The 16,339-nt window shown below is 33.5% G+C and overlaps 1 protein-coding gene across 12 annotated transcripts in view; it reads left to right on the top strand.

Annotated features, from left to right (window-relative positions):
* The window catches only part of nAChRalpha4 (nicotinic acetylcholine receptor alpha4), a 946,244-nt gene that overhangs the window by 421,259 nt on the left and 508,646 nt on the right, over positions 1-16,339 (top strand). For 10 of the 12 annotated variants that reach the window (XR_011397945.1, XR_011397944.1, XM_070112964.1 and 7 more), the window contains exon 4: positions 6,446-6,555. Coding sequence is in view for 10 of the 12 variants with exons in the window: in XM_070112964.1 (XP_069969065.1) it covers positions 6,446-6,555 (110 nt within the window). In the remaining 2 variants the exon portion in view is untranslated. Of the gene's footprint in view, positions 1-2,461; positions 2,700-6,445; positions 6,556-16,339 lie in introns of those variants that run through there. The other 2 variants (XM_070112970.1, XM_070112969.1) reach the window with 2 other exon arrangements.

The raw sequence follows: 16,339 nt of genomic DNA, 5'->3' as shown, positions 1-16,339 counted from the left end.
GACATGCGAATAAAGGAAGGCAATTTCAAGAATATTCACATATAGACATATGAACATTTGAAGCAAGTAAACAACAATAGCTGTTTGAGTTCACAGATTAGACGAAGTACTTTGGATATTGTTTGTGGTGCTGCTTGTATAGCAGACTTGTTTATTGCAACGTGAAGTATTTTGCCTCAGTTCAAATCCTATCATATTTTTATATAGTCTTTTTTTATTTTTATAACCCTTTTTTATTAAATGATATTTGAATTCTATTTTAATATTATTTCCCTCATTATTTATATTTTCTTGTCGGAAGTCAATTTCTTTCGTTTTTATTATTTCAATTTTTGTTTATGCGCATATCAAAGAACATATGTGCATATGTATTGTATATACATACATTTTGCTTATAGAGTGGTGTAGTTCGTTGCATACATATGCACAGATGTTCTTTGGTATGTGCATAAACAAAAATTGAGATAATAAAAACGAAAGTAATTGACTTCCGACAAGAAAATATAAATAATGAGGGAAATAATATTAAAATAGAATTCAAATATCATTTCATAAAAAGGGGTTATAAAAATAAAAAAAGACTATATAAAAATATGATAGGATTTGAACTTAGGCAACATATTTCACGTTGCAATAAACAAGTCTGCTATACAAGCAGCACCACAGACAATATCCAAACTACTTTGAATGAAATTGAATTTGAATGTCTTCAGTAAAATTGAAGAATCAACAAAATTTCAATGTTACAATTTGTATCACTGAAAATCCTACCATCCCCCTCGCATTTATATGTTGCCCACAAGCTGCTTCCTCACAACATTTGCTAAAAATCAGAAATCGAAGAATTTGTCTGATGTTCCCTTCAGAAAGGGAAATTGGCAACATGACCTAATAGCGGTTTGAAATATTATTTTAATTTTTTTCATATTATGCACTATTTATGGCATTAAATTATAAAATTTATATAAAATTGCCATTCATATGAAATCATTAACTATTTCTATATATTCGAAGCACACTGCATATAGTACTTTTATATGTTTACTTATTATCATTATTTCATAGTTTGTCGATTTAGCCCATTTTATCTAAATATGACGCTATGAAAATGCAGCCCAATCGGTAATCGCAATATTTCAAAAGAGCATAACTCAACTTTCAATAGCAAACCACTGCAAAAAAGACAAACGAGGCAACATAGCCGACCGACATTGTCGCAAAATTGTCGATTCAAACAAATTTTGTCAACTCCACGACGATTCACCCAATTTGGTGTCTGGGTATGCATGCGAGCTCATATATGTATGTATGTATGTATATACTTATGTATTTTTGGGGACAAAGTCGTCATTTGGTTTTATTCAACAACACAATGTCCGCGCGAACTCGGCGTTATTTCGTTGGCTTGCTACCATACACAAAGGCGTTTCAACTGAGGGCTCATAGTATATTATTATGTTACTTAATTTGTATTGAAAAATACTGATGCATAACGACTAATTTTCGTAATACAATAATAATATACGTAAAAATATAAATACACATAAATTCACACTTATGTTTATATTTTAAAATAAATTCGATTAATAAAAATTTATCTGAAATAATTATGTGGCAGTGCGCCCCTGACCCCTTCTTGCTTGCGATCGTTTAACTTGTTTCTCGCAAAAAGCAAGAAGTCATTGTTTGTGCGGGGCAAGAAGAAGCAAGCATCAGCGTACGTGTATTTAAGAATGCATGTATGATTATCACATTTGTGTAAATAGGCAAAATAATAAGGAACTATTCAATAAACCATAATACATGAACATAATTTCCTAAAATATTTTGATGATCTCAGGAGGTAAAATATGCTATTAATGTAATTGAATTATGATATGCTTAGACTCCAATTAATAAATAAAAAAATTCAATAACATTTATGTGTCATGAGTTTTAGGATTCGAACGCATAGGCTCGTATTCGAATTGAGCTTAACTCTTTCACGCTTACGACCTCAGCCACCTCAAAAGTGAAAACGCAGCCGCTTAGCAACCGTTTTATTGTTATCCGTTGCTCAATAAGCAATTGCTCACGCAGCGCACATACATAAGTTGGAAAACTAGCCTATTAAATGTTTATTTTATTATAAACTCTGGGGTTTTACCGGTAAATAGGTATGTGCAACGATTTTTCATTAAGAAATATTCGTTGTGTCTATTATAGCATTTCGCACATTGTGTGTTGTATTTTTCGTTTGCGAAGTTATATTTTTCGATGTTCCCTCATCTGGAATTACAAATTTGTAGTCAAAAATGATTTCATTTAACATTTGCTCCTTTTCTATTCAATTACATTCTCTGCTTAAGTGCTTTGAGGATTGGAAAGAACACTGGCGAGTATTAATACAACTTTTGTACAATTACGATATCCTAATTTTTTCTTATTGCTTGCCTAAGCAGACGGATGGACGGACAGTGGGCAGACAGTCAACAGGAATTCAATCGTTCTCGTCATTCCAATGAGATATATATTATATATTTGCAAGCGTTGTTCAAGCGTGAGTCTATTCATGATGAATTGCCATACTAAACTGAGAATAAATCATTTGACAGCTGTTAAATCGGGCGCCATCTTGAACAGTAATGCCAACTTAAAGCTCTATACTTCGAAAAAACACCCTATATAATCACTCTATCTTCATTTTATTAGTACTGGAGGTATGTACATAAAATCATGTTTTTGTTAGCGAATAGCATAAATCTAATTAAAATATTCTTGTTTAATTTAACTATGATATCTACTATTGAGATATATGAGATACAAATTCAATTAAAAAGACGAAACTTACTTGAACAACTTAGACCGCCGGGTTCTGTTACCTAAAACTCTTGTATAATAGATCATAAGACCCTTTCAAATCGACAAAACGCTTTGAGTCTATTACAAATTTGTTGAATCGGCCAATGTCAGTATCGGCCTGGTTCGTCGAAGGTAAAGCAGCTGAGATGTTTCATGCTTAGTCTTGCAAATGTTGGACAAAGGAGGAGAAAATGCTTGGATATTTCAGCCTCACACACCTCCATACAACTTATGCCCGTCACGATTTTACCTTTGCCGCAAGAATACCTATTGCTAAGAGCAAGTAGTTCAGAAGTTCTGCTGCGTTCTACTCTAATCCAAAAATATCTTGCAGTCGCACAGGAGTGGGTCATGGATAGGCGTCTGCTAAGCACATACGAGGTCCATTGGTCCAGTGCTTGAACGAAAGATGCCAATGAAGATCCAAATCGGTCCCATTCCAGTGCGAGCGGAGCAAAGGTGCCTCCTCTGGCAAGTTCGTCGACTTTGCAGATGCCATGATGAAGAGAGCTCCGTACAGAAAACTCCCCTTGCAACCTTCCCTCCTAGCTTCGATCCATCCGTCAAAAAGCTTACTGCGCCTCTTCTCTACCGAATCCTTCCTATTCGCATATTTCTCGTTGGTATGTGAGCAGAAAAAAAGCCGCCACGAGTAGCTTCTGCGGCGCAGTGATCTAAGTTTTCCGGAATGCGGTTGACGGAGGCGAGAATTTCGGCGTGTCCTTCTTGGGCTCCTTCATATGGTCAACATCCCTGAGCCTTAGAGTGCACTTTACCTCAATACTCCTGCCGGCAATGTCCACGCGTGCTATGTGTAAAATAGCATTAAGTGCTATTTTTGGGTAATCCGCCGTGCACCAGAGTTGTCTCTCCTTGGACCGCCGCTCTTTAGAATCTTCTTGGCAAGTGTAGCCTTTCGAGTGCCCTCTACCAAACGAAAACACTTCCGAGACTTCGCCAAGAAACCTTCGACCAATGGTTGCGATTTTTTTCCTATACAAAGCTTTGTATCCGCATATCAGTTGTTTTACAATATCTGCTGCTTCTACTTACAATATCGTGGTACGGTATGCCCAGTCTGCTGGCATTTCTGTAAATGAGACACTTCTACTAAAATTCTTATGTCAATCCTTTTGATTTCAATAGTCGGCATGTGTGGCCCATATTCTATATATGCCATTTTTGTCTGCTTGTTGAGCACATCAGGGATTGTTTCCACCGAAACTCAGTTATATCTGAAACATGTTTGTCGAGTAAATATCTATATTCATATTATATGTATCATATTTATTAGAGTCTAATTGTAGGATGGTGTCTGCTCTGACTAGTTCCCAGTAATATAACTGATCACTAGATCCACTAATAGATCAAGACATTACTTCATTATCGTCGATAAAACCATGAGAGACTTTTGTGATTTCAAAGACGTGTGGCTATATGTGAATACATATATGTATGATATATTTCTTGTCGTAAGCACCGTCTTTGTAAGAACATGAAAGCTTTCTTTAATAGCTGGGATCTCAGCTTGGAAGCTACTGCAGTGATCTTGACACTCAATTATCCAGTTCGTCCCGTTCGAATAGATACTTATCTTTGTGTCTTTGTTTATCTCAACCTTATAACACTTCTCTCTAGAAGGGAAAGCAATATTGGGGACCAAATTTAAGTTAATTTCCAAATAATTGCGAACATCCGTGGTATTGGATAGAAACGGGCTAAGTATGTGGGAGTATCAATTATAATATCCATACAGATAATTATTAGGGCGTATTCCCAATGTCTGATATCAGGAGCTTCAATTTCAGGTATCCAATATTCAGTTATCACGGCGCTATCACAGTTACCATTAACGGTTACGTTCTCATCGGCATTATGTTTGAAGAAATCGGTCCATACCGATCTCCGACAGATCTTGAATCTCTTCCATTGAGCCAAAAACTTCCCTCATCGCTGAAAAAACTTGGCTTGAAAACGTCGGATCTTCCCAGACATCTTTTTTAATAAAATTTCTTCCTAAAATCTGTAATTCTTTAAACTCAGGGGACGACCATGGGACCTATTTCCCTACTTCGTGTTACTGGACAAGCCACTTCTAATGATTGTCGGCAAAAGAAACCGTAAGCTGTTTATCGAGTATATCAATGTTTAGTCCTAATTTTGAGGTTGAAATAGGGTAATCTAATGAGTATGAGTTTTCCTATGATATCTGAAATTGTTGACCTTGACTACATTTTTTTTAAGTATAAATTCAATGTAGCCGTAATCCTATGATATCTGAAATTGTTGACCTTGACTACATTTTTTTTTTATTATTCTATTGCCACGCTGTTAATTAAAGCTAATGAAGCTAATTTGTTTTGATGGATATTGATAAACTTTCGCCTCTTTTTGACTTCACTCATCTCATTATCTGATGATAAGCATTTAAGAATTTCTCCCCCTTTGGCAAATTTGGATTACGGAGTCTAATGAGATGCATTATCTGCTCCGGTTGCGATGGCATAGCCGGAATACAAATCCTTGTCCTTGGCCTGGATGGCGTGTCTTTTTGTCGACCGCTACCAGCCTGGTTCCGGGGTATACCTTTCGAACTTTGGTTATAATGACTTTATGAAGACGGATCGCACACGCCACGTTTGTCAGCGCAGCTTTTACCCATTTCCATTAGGCTCTGGGGATTTTTAATTCGGGATCAAAATAAATTCAGTACGCTAGTAATAATACGGTTCCAGGCCAAATCAGGAAATGATTTTACGGGTGTCACACCCTTTTGGCTGACGGTTTAACCTCTTTACCTGACATGCATGAAATACTTGTATGGTTCCTTCGCCTAAAAATGGGCAATTCCACGCCCACTGTCAATTTTTACAATAAGTTCTGTGCAACCCTTTTGAACCATGTTGGATGTAAAGTTGTATAGTTATGACGTATTTATTTAGTAAGTTATCGCACTATTGACGTAAGCACAACCAGAGAACGTAAATGAATAAAGAAGACGAAAATGTTGAATGAAATCTTTTTGAGTACTAATTTGTAGTTCTAGATGGGGGAACATCGAAAGAAATTAACTTGAAAATTTACTTATTTATTATACATCGTCGTTTTTAGATAAAATATTCTGAATCGACAAACTATGAAATAATGATTACAAGTAAACATACAAAAGTACTACATATATGGAGTGTGCGTAGAAGATATAGAAGTAGTTAAAGATTTCATATGAATTGTAATTTTATAAATTTATATAAAATAAATTAATGCCATATATAGTGCATATATTTCTCCATTCAGTTACATTCTCTGGCCTAACATTGTAAGGAAAATGGGCGGGGTTATCATCTGATGGGGAGCCAGATAGTCTCCTTTTTGTATCTAAATTTGTGGCTTAGTTATAGCACTTTGTAGATTTTGATTAGCGTAATTTTGTGGGCGTTGAAGTAGACCGATTTCGCCATATACAGTACAAAATTTCATCGAACAGACAGTCATTCGTTTCGTCATTCTGATCCTTTATATATTGTATATAACCCTATATATATCCCTATTATTAATAGGTGATAAAAATGAATAACTAATTTTAATATGTAATAAACTTTTTCAGTCTTGGTACGACTACAAATTACGTTGGGAACCTAAAGAATATGGAGGGGTGCATATGTTGCACGTCCCTTCGGATCACATCTGGCGTCCGGATATAGTTCTATATAATAAGTGAGTAATTAATATATATATATATACTATTTTGATATATGCTAGTTAGGCTGAATAAATTATACTCGTATATACGACATATAGCCTAGTACACTAGCTTACTCATATGTTCATGCCTGAGAGTTCCGACCTGATTCGAAGTAGGCCAATACATAACTGTTTCAATGTTTGCTTAGCACAAAATATAATAATAATAGCGCTTTGAGTATAACAACTCAACTAGCTTGCTATAATAAAATAGTAAGATAAATTTCTTAAAATTCTTTAATTGACAATTTTCAGATAATACCACAAAGAAATATAATAATAGTAAAACAAGTAAGAAAGAGATAAATTCGGATGTAACCAAAATTTTATACTCTCGCAAGGCCCAGGAAATACCAGGTGTTGAAAAACTTTCTATTAAACAAATAAGGAAGGGCTAAGTTCGGATGAAACCGAAAATTTTATACTCTCGCAAAGTGAAATGGTATACTCGTTTTAGATTTCTTTGTGGATCTTGCCGCCTTGGTTCAATTTAGATAATTTTTAGTCACAAGGTGACATAGTTTACACATATTATTCACGCAAAGTTTTACGCCGATATAATCATTGCTGCTTGATTTGCATACTGGAAGGTGAAAAAATGGAATTTAAAATGATGTTATATGGGAAATAGGCGTGGTTGTAATCCGATTTCGCCCATTTTTGAACTATAACATAGAAATATGAGAATAATATTATGTACCGAATTTGGTTGAAATCGGTTAGGCAGATCCCAAGATATTGGTTTTAACCTAAAAGTGGGCGGTGCCAAATCATCTTATGCCATCCCAGAGATAAAATTTAATGTCTCTAGCGTGTTTAGTGCTTGATTAATCGCGCTTTTAGTAGTTTTTAACAGTACCGTTATATGGGGAGTGAGCGGGGCGGTCACCCGATTTTACCCAATTAAAAAAAAAAATTACCTGAAGATGCCCCTCCCTAATGTGATGCTGTATATCAAATAATACTCTTGTATCTTGTTGTGGAGTTTAGTTATGGCAATTTATTTGTTTTTGATTAATGGCGTTTTTCAGTTTTTACTTAAGTTACAGCTTGCACAGACGGACGGACGGACACACAGTCACCCGGATTTCAACTCGTCTCTTCATCCTGATCATTTATATATCCATATATATAACCCAAATTTAATTCGATTAATTTTAGGTGATACAAACAACGGTTAGGTGAACAAAACTATTATACTCTGTAGCAACAAGTTGCGAGAGTATAAAAAGAAACATATTATTATATAAAAGGATTAGAAAACAACCCCAATCCAAAACTCAAAAGAATAACACGTATAACTGAATGAATGATGAACGGCAGAATTACAACCAGGCGACTAACAACTACAACCAGTCAAAATGTAAAAACAAAATATAGATTAAAAATGATGTTTTCTCTGATAACACACCTTGATGAATGCAACAATGCAAGTGAATTGTCAAAAATAATTTCTATTTTGGATTTTCAACATGCTGGATTTCTTGCCACAATTTACTGGAATGTCCACCGCAGCAATTTCTGAATTATAGAAGTTTTGTTAAATCACAACTATCCTGAACAAATTCGAAATGAATTAGTATCCCTTTAGTTGTGGAAAATATGAAAAAAGCGTTAGAAATTCTTCAAGTGAAAGTGAAAATAAGTGCACTGAAAACTACAATCTTCCTACTGCAAAAGAAGCTACATCAAACATGAATGAAGTCATTAATTATGTATTAAACATCAACCAACTTTGCTGCAAGTTAAAAACGAATTTGGAACAAAATATAAGCTTATTAAAATTAAAACAAACTGAAATAACATTTCAAAAACATAAATACGCTTACATATGTATAATATTAAATTTGTTTATTTAAATTTTTTTCTATTATTTATTGAAACAGTCAGCTTTTCTGGATGTAACGGTGTTCCGGCATACACTTGAGGATTAGCTTCACTCCAAATGCGGCAGTTTTAATTGTAGACGTAGGCATTCAACCAAAAGTGCGCTTCACCGCATCCTACGATAAAATGAACGTAGTGCGCGACACTTATTCCGCACAAAACCATTTTTTTTGAAATAAAATTTCACTATTTGCAAGCGTTGTTCAGGCGTGAGTCTATTCATAATGTATTGCCAAACATGGAAAAATGATCCGAAACTCTTTGAATTTCGTTAAAATTACAGTTTTGTATCTTAATTTCCAGCTTAGTTATGGCAATTTATAGGTTTTAAATTAATGGCGTTTTGAGGGCGTGGCGTCCTCACTTTCTTGCCAAGTAACGCGCGTACCAAGTTCCATTAAGATATATTAATTTTTATTCAAGTTATCGCTTGCGGACTTCACTCGTGTCGTCATCCTAATTATGTACATACTTGTATGTATACCTGTATAGCTTCATATTTATCTCGATTAGTTTTAGGTGATACAAACAACCGTTAGGTTAAGTACAATACACATCTAATTTTCATTAGTATTTTTTGGATTTTATCTGGTATTGTTGTTGGTTAGTGTTATCGGAGCATTGCCGTTTCAAGATATACGTAAAGTAAATGGGCGACAGCATCCCAAGTATAAAGAATGCCTTGCACTAGGCTTGTACTGATGACAAGTTTCCTGACCCGATTACAAATGTTGTATGACCAAAGAACTTAGAAAAACGAGAAGGTGCAAATTGAATTTTGTATGATGCTCGATTTAACAGCTAACAGAGCTGAAAATTGAGATCAAGGAGTTCACCAATTTCTGTAGTACTTGCGGTTATTTAACAGAAATGAGAATATATAACCAGAGAACGTAAATGAATAGAGAAGGAGCAAATGTTAGCTGTACTAAAATATTAATTACGATGAGGGAACATCGAAAACGCGCATGTTCAAAAATAAAATGTCACCACACCTATCAGGGTACGCAACGAACTACACCACTCTATATGCAAAATGAGATTGAGATAATAAAAACGAAAGTAATTGACTTCCGACAAGAAAATATAAATAATGAGGGAAATAATATTAAAATAGAATTCAAATATCATTTCATAAAAAAGGGTTATAAAAATAAAAAAAGACTATATAAAAATATGATAGGATTTGAACTTAGCCAAATTTTTCACGTTGCAATAAACAAGTCTGCTATACAAGCAGCACCACAAACAATATCCAAACTACTTCGTCTAATCTGTGAACTCAAACAGCTATTGTTGTTTACTTGCTTCAATGTTCATATGTCTATATGTGAATATTCTTGAAATTGCCTTCCTTCATTCGCATGTCCAAATATATTTGCATATATGTATGTACATATGTACGTCCCTCAATATGTCTTTCGGAAAAAATCAAACATTCGCGCAAGTGACAAAAAAACGTAGACTCACCATCATCGGCCAATAATATTCAAGCGAACTCGCGACTTATTTTCTAAGTATTTCATATTACAACGACATCAAATTCATTCATAAGGAACGTGCGTCTGCTTCAAAGCAAAGTACGTTCGTTCATAACTCTGCGCCGCGCTATTTTTTCTGTGCGCCTGGTAAACCACATTTGGTTTTCATATAGAATTCCGCAAATGCGCGAAAATAAAAATGAATGATTTTGAATTTGAATGTCTTCGGTAAAATTGAAGAATCAGCAAAATTTCAATTTTACAATTTGTATCACTGAAAATCCTACCATCCCCCTCGCATTTGTATGTTGCCCACAAGCTGCTTCCTCACAACATTTGCTAAAAATCAGAAATCGAAGAATTTGTCTGATGTTCCCTTCAGAAAGAAGAATTGGCAACATGACCTCTTAGCGATTTGAAATATTATTTTAATTTTTGCATATTATGCACTATTTATGGCATTAAATTATAAAATTTATATAAATTTGCCATTCATATGTAATCATTAACTACTTCTATATATTCGAAGCACACTGCATATAGTACTTTTATATATTTACTTATTATCATTATTTCACAGTTTGTCGATTTAGCTCATTTGATTAAAATACGACGCTATGAAAATGCAGCCCAATCGGTAATCGGAATATTTCAAAAGAGCATAAGTGAACTTTCAATAGCAAACCACTACAAAAAGGACAAACGAGACAACATCGCCGACCGACATTGTCGCAAAATTGTCGATTCAAACAAATTTTGTCAACTCCACGACGACTTACCCAATTTGGTGTCTGTGTATGCATGTGAGCTCATATATGTATGTATGTATGTATATACTTATGTATGTTTGTTTGTATGTATTCTTTTTGTTTTTTTCAACAACACAATGTCTGCGCGAACTCGCCGTTATTTCGTTGGATTGCCACCATACACAGAGGGGCTCATAGTGTATTATTATGTTGCTTAATTTGTATTGAAAAATACTGATGCATTTATGAATTATTTTCGTAATATAATATATATTATATATATATAATTCATACCTATAATCGTTTTTAAACTAAATTCGATAAATAAAATATATATCTGAAATAATTATGTGGCAGTGCGCTCAAATCCTTCCTTGCTTGCGATCGTTCAACTCGCAAAAAGCAAAAAGTGTAGACAAAAGTCATTGCTTGTGCGGGGTAAGAAGAAGCAAGCATCAGCGTACGTGTATTTAAGAATGCATGTGTGATTATCACATTTGTGTAAATTCGCATAATAAGGGAATATGCAATAAGCCCAAACATATGAACATATTTTTTGATATATTTTAATTATATCAGGAAGTAAAATATGCTATTTAAGTAGTTGAATTGAGATATGCTATTTAATTCCAATTAATAAAATAAAAGAATTAAATAAAATTTTGATTTTATGTATTTTACGATTCGAACGTATATGCTCGTATTCGGATTGAGTTTAACTCCTTCACGCCTACGACCTAAGCCACTATATTAGTGGAAACGAGAACGCTTAGCCACAGTTTTATTATAATCATTTGTTTAATAAGTATATTGCTCACACAACGCACATACATAAGTTGGAAAAATAGCCTATTAAATGTTTATTTTATTATGAATTCTGGGGTTTTTACCGGTAATACAGATTGATGAATTGAGAAGGAGCAAATGCTAAATGAAATCTTTTTGAGTACTAATTTGTAATTCCAGATGAGGGAACATCGAAATATATAACTTCGAAGAAGAAAAATACACCACACAATATGCGAAAAGGATAGCAATGAAACGGTGGCTAAGCGGCCGCGTTTCCACTTTTGTGGTGGCTGAGGTCGTAAGCGGGAAGGGGTTAAGCACAATCCGAATACGAGCCTATACGTTCGAATCCTAAAACTCATGCAAATTAAATTTTATTTAATTTTTTTATTATATTAATTGGAGTCTAAGCATATCATAATTCAATTTCTTTAATAGCATATTTTACTTCCTGATATAATTAAAATATATCAGGAAAATAAGTTCATATGTTTAGGTTTATTGAATATTTCCTTATTATGCGTATTTACACAAATTTGATAATCACACATGCATTCTTAAATACACGTACGCTGATGCTTGCTTCTTCTTGCCCCGCACAAGCAATGACTCTTGTAAAGACTTTTTGCTTTTTGCGTTGAACGATCGCAAGCAAGAAGGGGTCAGGGGCGCACTGCCACATAATTATTTCAGATGAATTTTTATTAATCGAATTTATTTTAAAATATGAACATAAGTGTGAATTTATGTGTATTTATATTTTTACGTATATTATTATTGTATTACGAAAATTAGTCGTTATGCATCAGTATTTTTCAATACAAATTAAGCAACATAATAATATACTATGAGCCCTCAGTTGAAACGCCTTTGTGTATGGTGGTAAGCCAACGAAATAACGGCGAGTTCGCGCGGACATTGTGTTGGTGGAAAAATCCAAATGACGACTTTGTCCCCAAACATACATAAGTATATACATACATACATACATATGAGCTCGCATACATATTGACGCCGAATTTTGCGCATCGTCGCGGAGTTAACAAAATTTGTTTGAATTGATAATTTTGCGACAGTGTCAGTCGGCTATGTTGTCGCGTTTGTCCGTTTTGAAGTGCTTTGCTATTGAAAACTGACTTATGCTCTTTTGAAATACTACGACTACCGATTGGGCTGCATTTTCATGCCGTTGAATTTAGATAAAATAAGCTAAACCGAAAAACTATAAAATAATGTTAATAAGTAAACATATAAAAGTACTATATGCAATGTGCCTAGAATATATAGAAGTAGTCAAAGATTTCATATGAATGCCAATTTTATATAAATTTTTAAATATATGTCTTATATAAAATATTATATGAAATAAATTAAAATAATATTTCAAATCGCTAAGAGGTCATGTTGCCAATTCCGCTTTTTGAAGGGAAATTCTTCAATTCCTGATTTTTAGCAAATGTTGTGAGGAAGCAGCTTGTGGGCAACATACAAAGGCGAGGTGGATAGTAGAATTTTCAGTGATAAAAAGTGTAAAATTGAAATTTTGCTGATTCTTCAATTTTACTGAAGACATTCAAATTCGTGCATTTGTGGTAGGAATTCCATATGAAAACCAAATTTGGTTGACCAGGCGCAAAGAAAAAAGAGCGCAGTACATACTTATAAACGATCGCACTTCGTTTTGTAGTAATACTTAGAAAATATGGTGCGAGTTTGCTCGAATCTTATTGGTCGATGATGGTGCGTCTGCAATTTTTTTTGTCGCTTGCGCGAGTTTGATTTTTTTACAAAAGGCATATTGAGGGACATACATACATACATATGTACATCTGTTTAGCACAGCTCGTTTTTGCAAATTCACATCAAATATTTGCCTGAGTTCACTTCCTAGCGCAGATGTAGTTTTATTCCTTTTTTAAGTTTTATTAACCGTTTGTATTAAACTTAATTTAATTTAATTTTCAGTTTTTTATCATTATATAAATGTTCTTCAAAATCTATTATTTCTTTTTGTTATTCTAATTTTTCCGTAACACGCATGCCAAAGAACATCTGCGCATACATATATTAGTTGTTTCTTTATAAGGTGGTGACAATTTACTTAGTTCCTTGTTAAAGTGGTGTAGTTTGTTGAGTTCGATTATCAGGAGGGGAAGGCACTTTTTTGATGTGGTGTAATTGAACTCAATTTGCGCATTTTCGATGTTCCCTTTTAATAGCTTACTTTTTAACACAGCTAACATGTGCGTCTTCTCTATTCATTAACATTCTCTGGTAATAGTAAAGGAGCAAATGTGAAATGAAATCTTTTTGAGTACTAATTTGTAATTCCACATGAGGGAACATCGAAAAATATAACTTCGAAAAAGAAAAATACACCACACAATATGCGAAATGCTATAAATAGACACAACGAATATTCCTATATGAAAAATCGTTGCGCATACCTATTTAGATTTATGTTTTCAATTTCTATGATATGACAAATTTATAGTTATGAAATAAAAAGGAGGATTACTGGCAAAAACCCCAGAATTCATAATAAAATAACTTTTGATATGCAATTTTTCCAACTTTTGTATGTGCGTTGCGTAAGCAATATACTTATTAAACAAATGATAATAATAAAACTGTGGCTAAGCGGTTGCGTTTCCGTTTATATAGTGGCTTAGGTCGTAGGCGTGAAGGAGTTAAGCTCAATCCGAATACGAGCATATAAGTTCTAATCTAAAACCTATGTAAATTAGATTTTATTTAATTTTTTTATTTTATTAATTGGAGTCTAAGCATATCATAATTCAATTTTTTTAATAGGATATTTTACTTCCTGATATAATTAAAATATATCAGGAAAATATGTTCATATGTTTAGGTTTATTGAATATTTCCTTATTATGCGTATTTCCACAAATATGATAATCACACATAAATTCTTAAATACACGTACGCTGATGCTTGCTTCTTCTTACCCCGCACAAGCAATGACTCTTGTCAATACTTTTTGCTTTTTGCGAGAAGCAAGTTGAACGATCGCAAGCAAGAAGGGGTCAGGGGCGCACTGCCACATAATTATTTCAGATATATATTTATATTATATAATATTATGGGCTAAATCGACAAACTATGAAAAAATGATAATAAGTAAACATATAAAAGTACTATGTGCAGTGTGCTTAGAGTATACAGAGAATGTATATCATAGAGAAGGTTCAATTGCGGACCAGCGTGTGAATTGTCAAAACCTAACAAGATTTTATTAGTGAATTTCGCCAAATCTGGCTCGGAAGGAGAAATTTTAACAGTGGAGAGTGAACAGAGCTGAGAATTCAATGAAAATTATGCTCAGAGACTTGCTTTGAAATTACAGCTGCATGTTAGCCTTTTGGCTTATATTTTTATACGTTTATATGGAATCATATTTATTGATATGAATATCATTTTGCGAATTTTTATGAATGCATGCAAAACTGATAAGATCTATAAATTATGGAATTTCGAAATAATATTTATAGTCAATTTGGGCATTTAATAATATTATATAGTTTTTACATAATATGCTTTCTTATATAATTTCATATCTTTTATCATATTAATCTTATATAGTCATATGTACATTTATCTGAACATGCGCATTTGAATGTACGCATTCAGAAATTCAAATCATAATTTATCACTTATCAATACCAGAGAATGTTGATGAGTAGAGAAGGAGCAAATGTTAAATGAAAACTTTTTGAGTACTAATTTGTAATTCCACAAGAGGGAACATCGAAAAGTATAACTTCGAAAAAGAAAAATACACCACACAATATGCGAAATGCTATAAATAGACACAACGAATATTCCTATATGAAAAATCGTTGCGCATACCTATTTAGATTTATGTTTTCAATTTCTATGATATGACAAATTTATAATTATGAAAAGCCTTCTGAATTAAAAATCTGTATTACCGGTAAAAACCCCAGAATTCATAATAAAATAAACATTTAATAGGCTATTTTTCCAACTTATGTATGTGCGTTATGTGAGCAATTGCTTATTAAACAAAGGATAACAATAAAACGGTGGCTAAGCGGCCACATTTCCACTTTTGTGGTGGCTGAGTTCGTAAGCGGGAAGGGGTTAAGCACAATCCGAATACGAGCCTATACGTTCGAATCCTAAAACGAATTTTATTTAATTTTTTTATTTTATTAATTGGAGTCTAAGCATATCATAATTCAATTTCTTTAATAGCATATTTTACTTCCTGAGATAATTAAAATATATCAGGAAAATATAATATGTTCATATGTTTAGGTTTATTGAATATTTCCTTATTATACGTTTTTACACAAATGTGATAATCACACATACATTCTTAAATACACGTACGCTGATGCTTGCTTCTTCTTGCCCCGCACAAGCAATGACTTTTGTCTACGCTTTTTGCTTTTTGCGAGTTAAACGATCGCAGGCAAGGAGGGATTGGGGCGCACCGCCACATAATTATTTCAGATATATATTTTATTTATCGAATTCAGTTTAAAAACGATTATAGGTATGAATATATGTGTATTTATATATATATATATAATATATATTATATTACGAAAATAATTCATAAATGCATCAGTATTTTTCAATACAAATTAAGCAACATATCAATATATTATGAGCCCTCACTTGACACGCCTCTGTGCATGGTGGCAAGCCAAGAAAATAACGGCGAGTTCGCGCGGACATTATGTTGAAAAAAACGAAAAGACGACTTTGTCGACAAACATACATATATACATATGAGCTCGCATACATATTGACGCCGAATTTTGCGCATCGTGGCGGAGTTGACAAAATTTGTTTCAATCA

The sequence above is a fragment of the Bactrocera oleae genome, chromosome 2 (genome assembly GCF_042242935.1).
Source record: "Bactrocera oleae isolate idBacOlea1 chromosome 2, idBacOlea1, whole genome shotgun sequence".
Lineage (NCBI taxonomy): Eukaryota > Metazoa > Arthropoda > Insecta > Diptera > Tephritidae > Bactrocera > Bactrocera oleae.
This window is presented reverse-complemented; position numbering and strand designations above follow the sequence as displayed.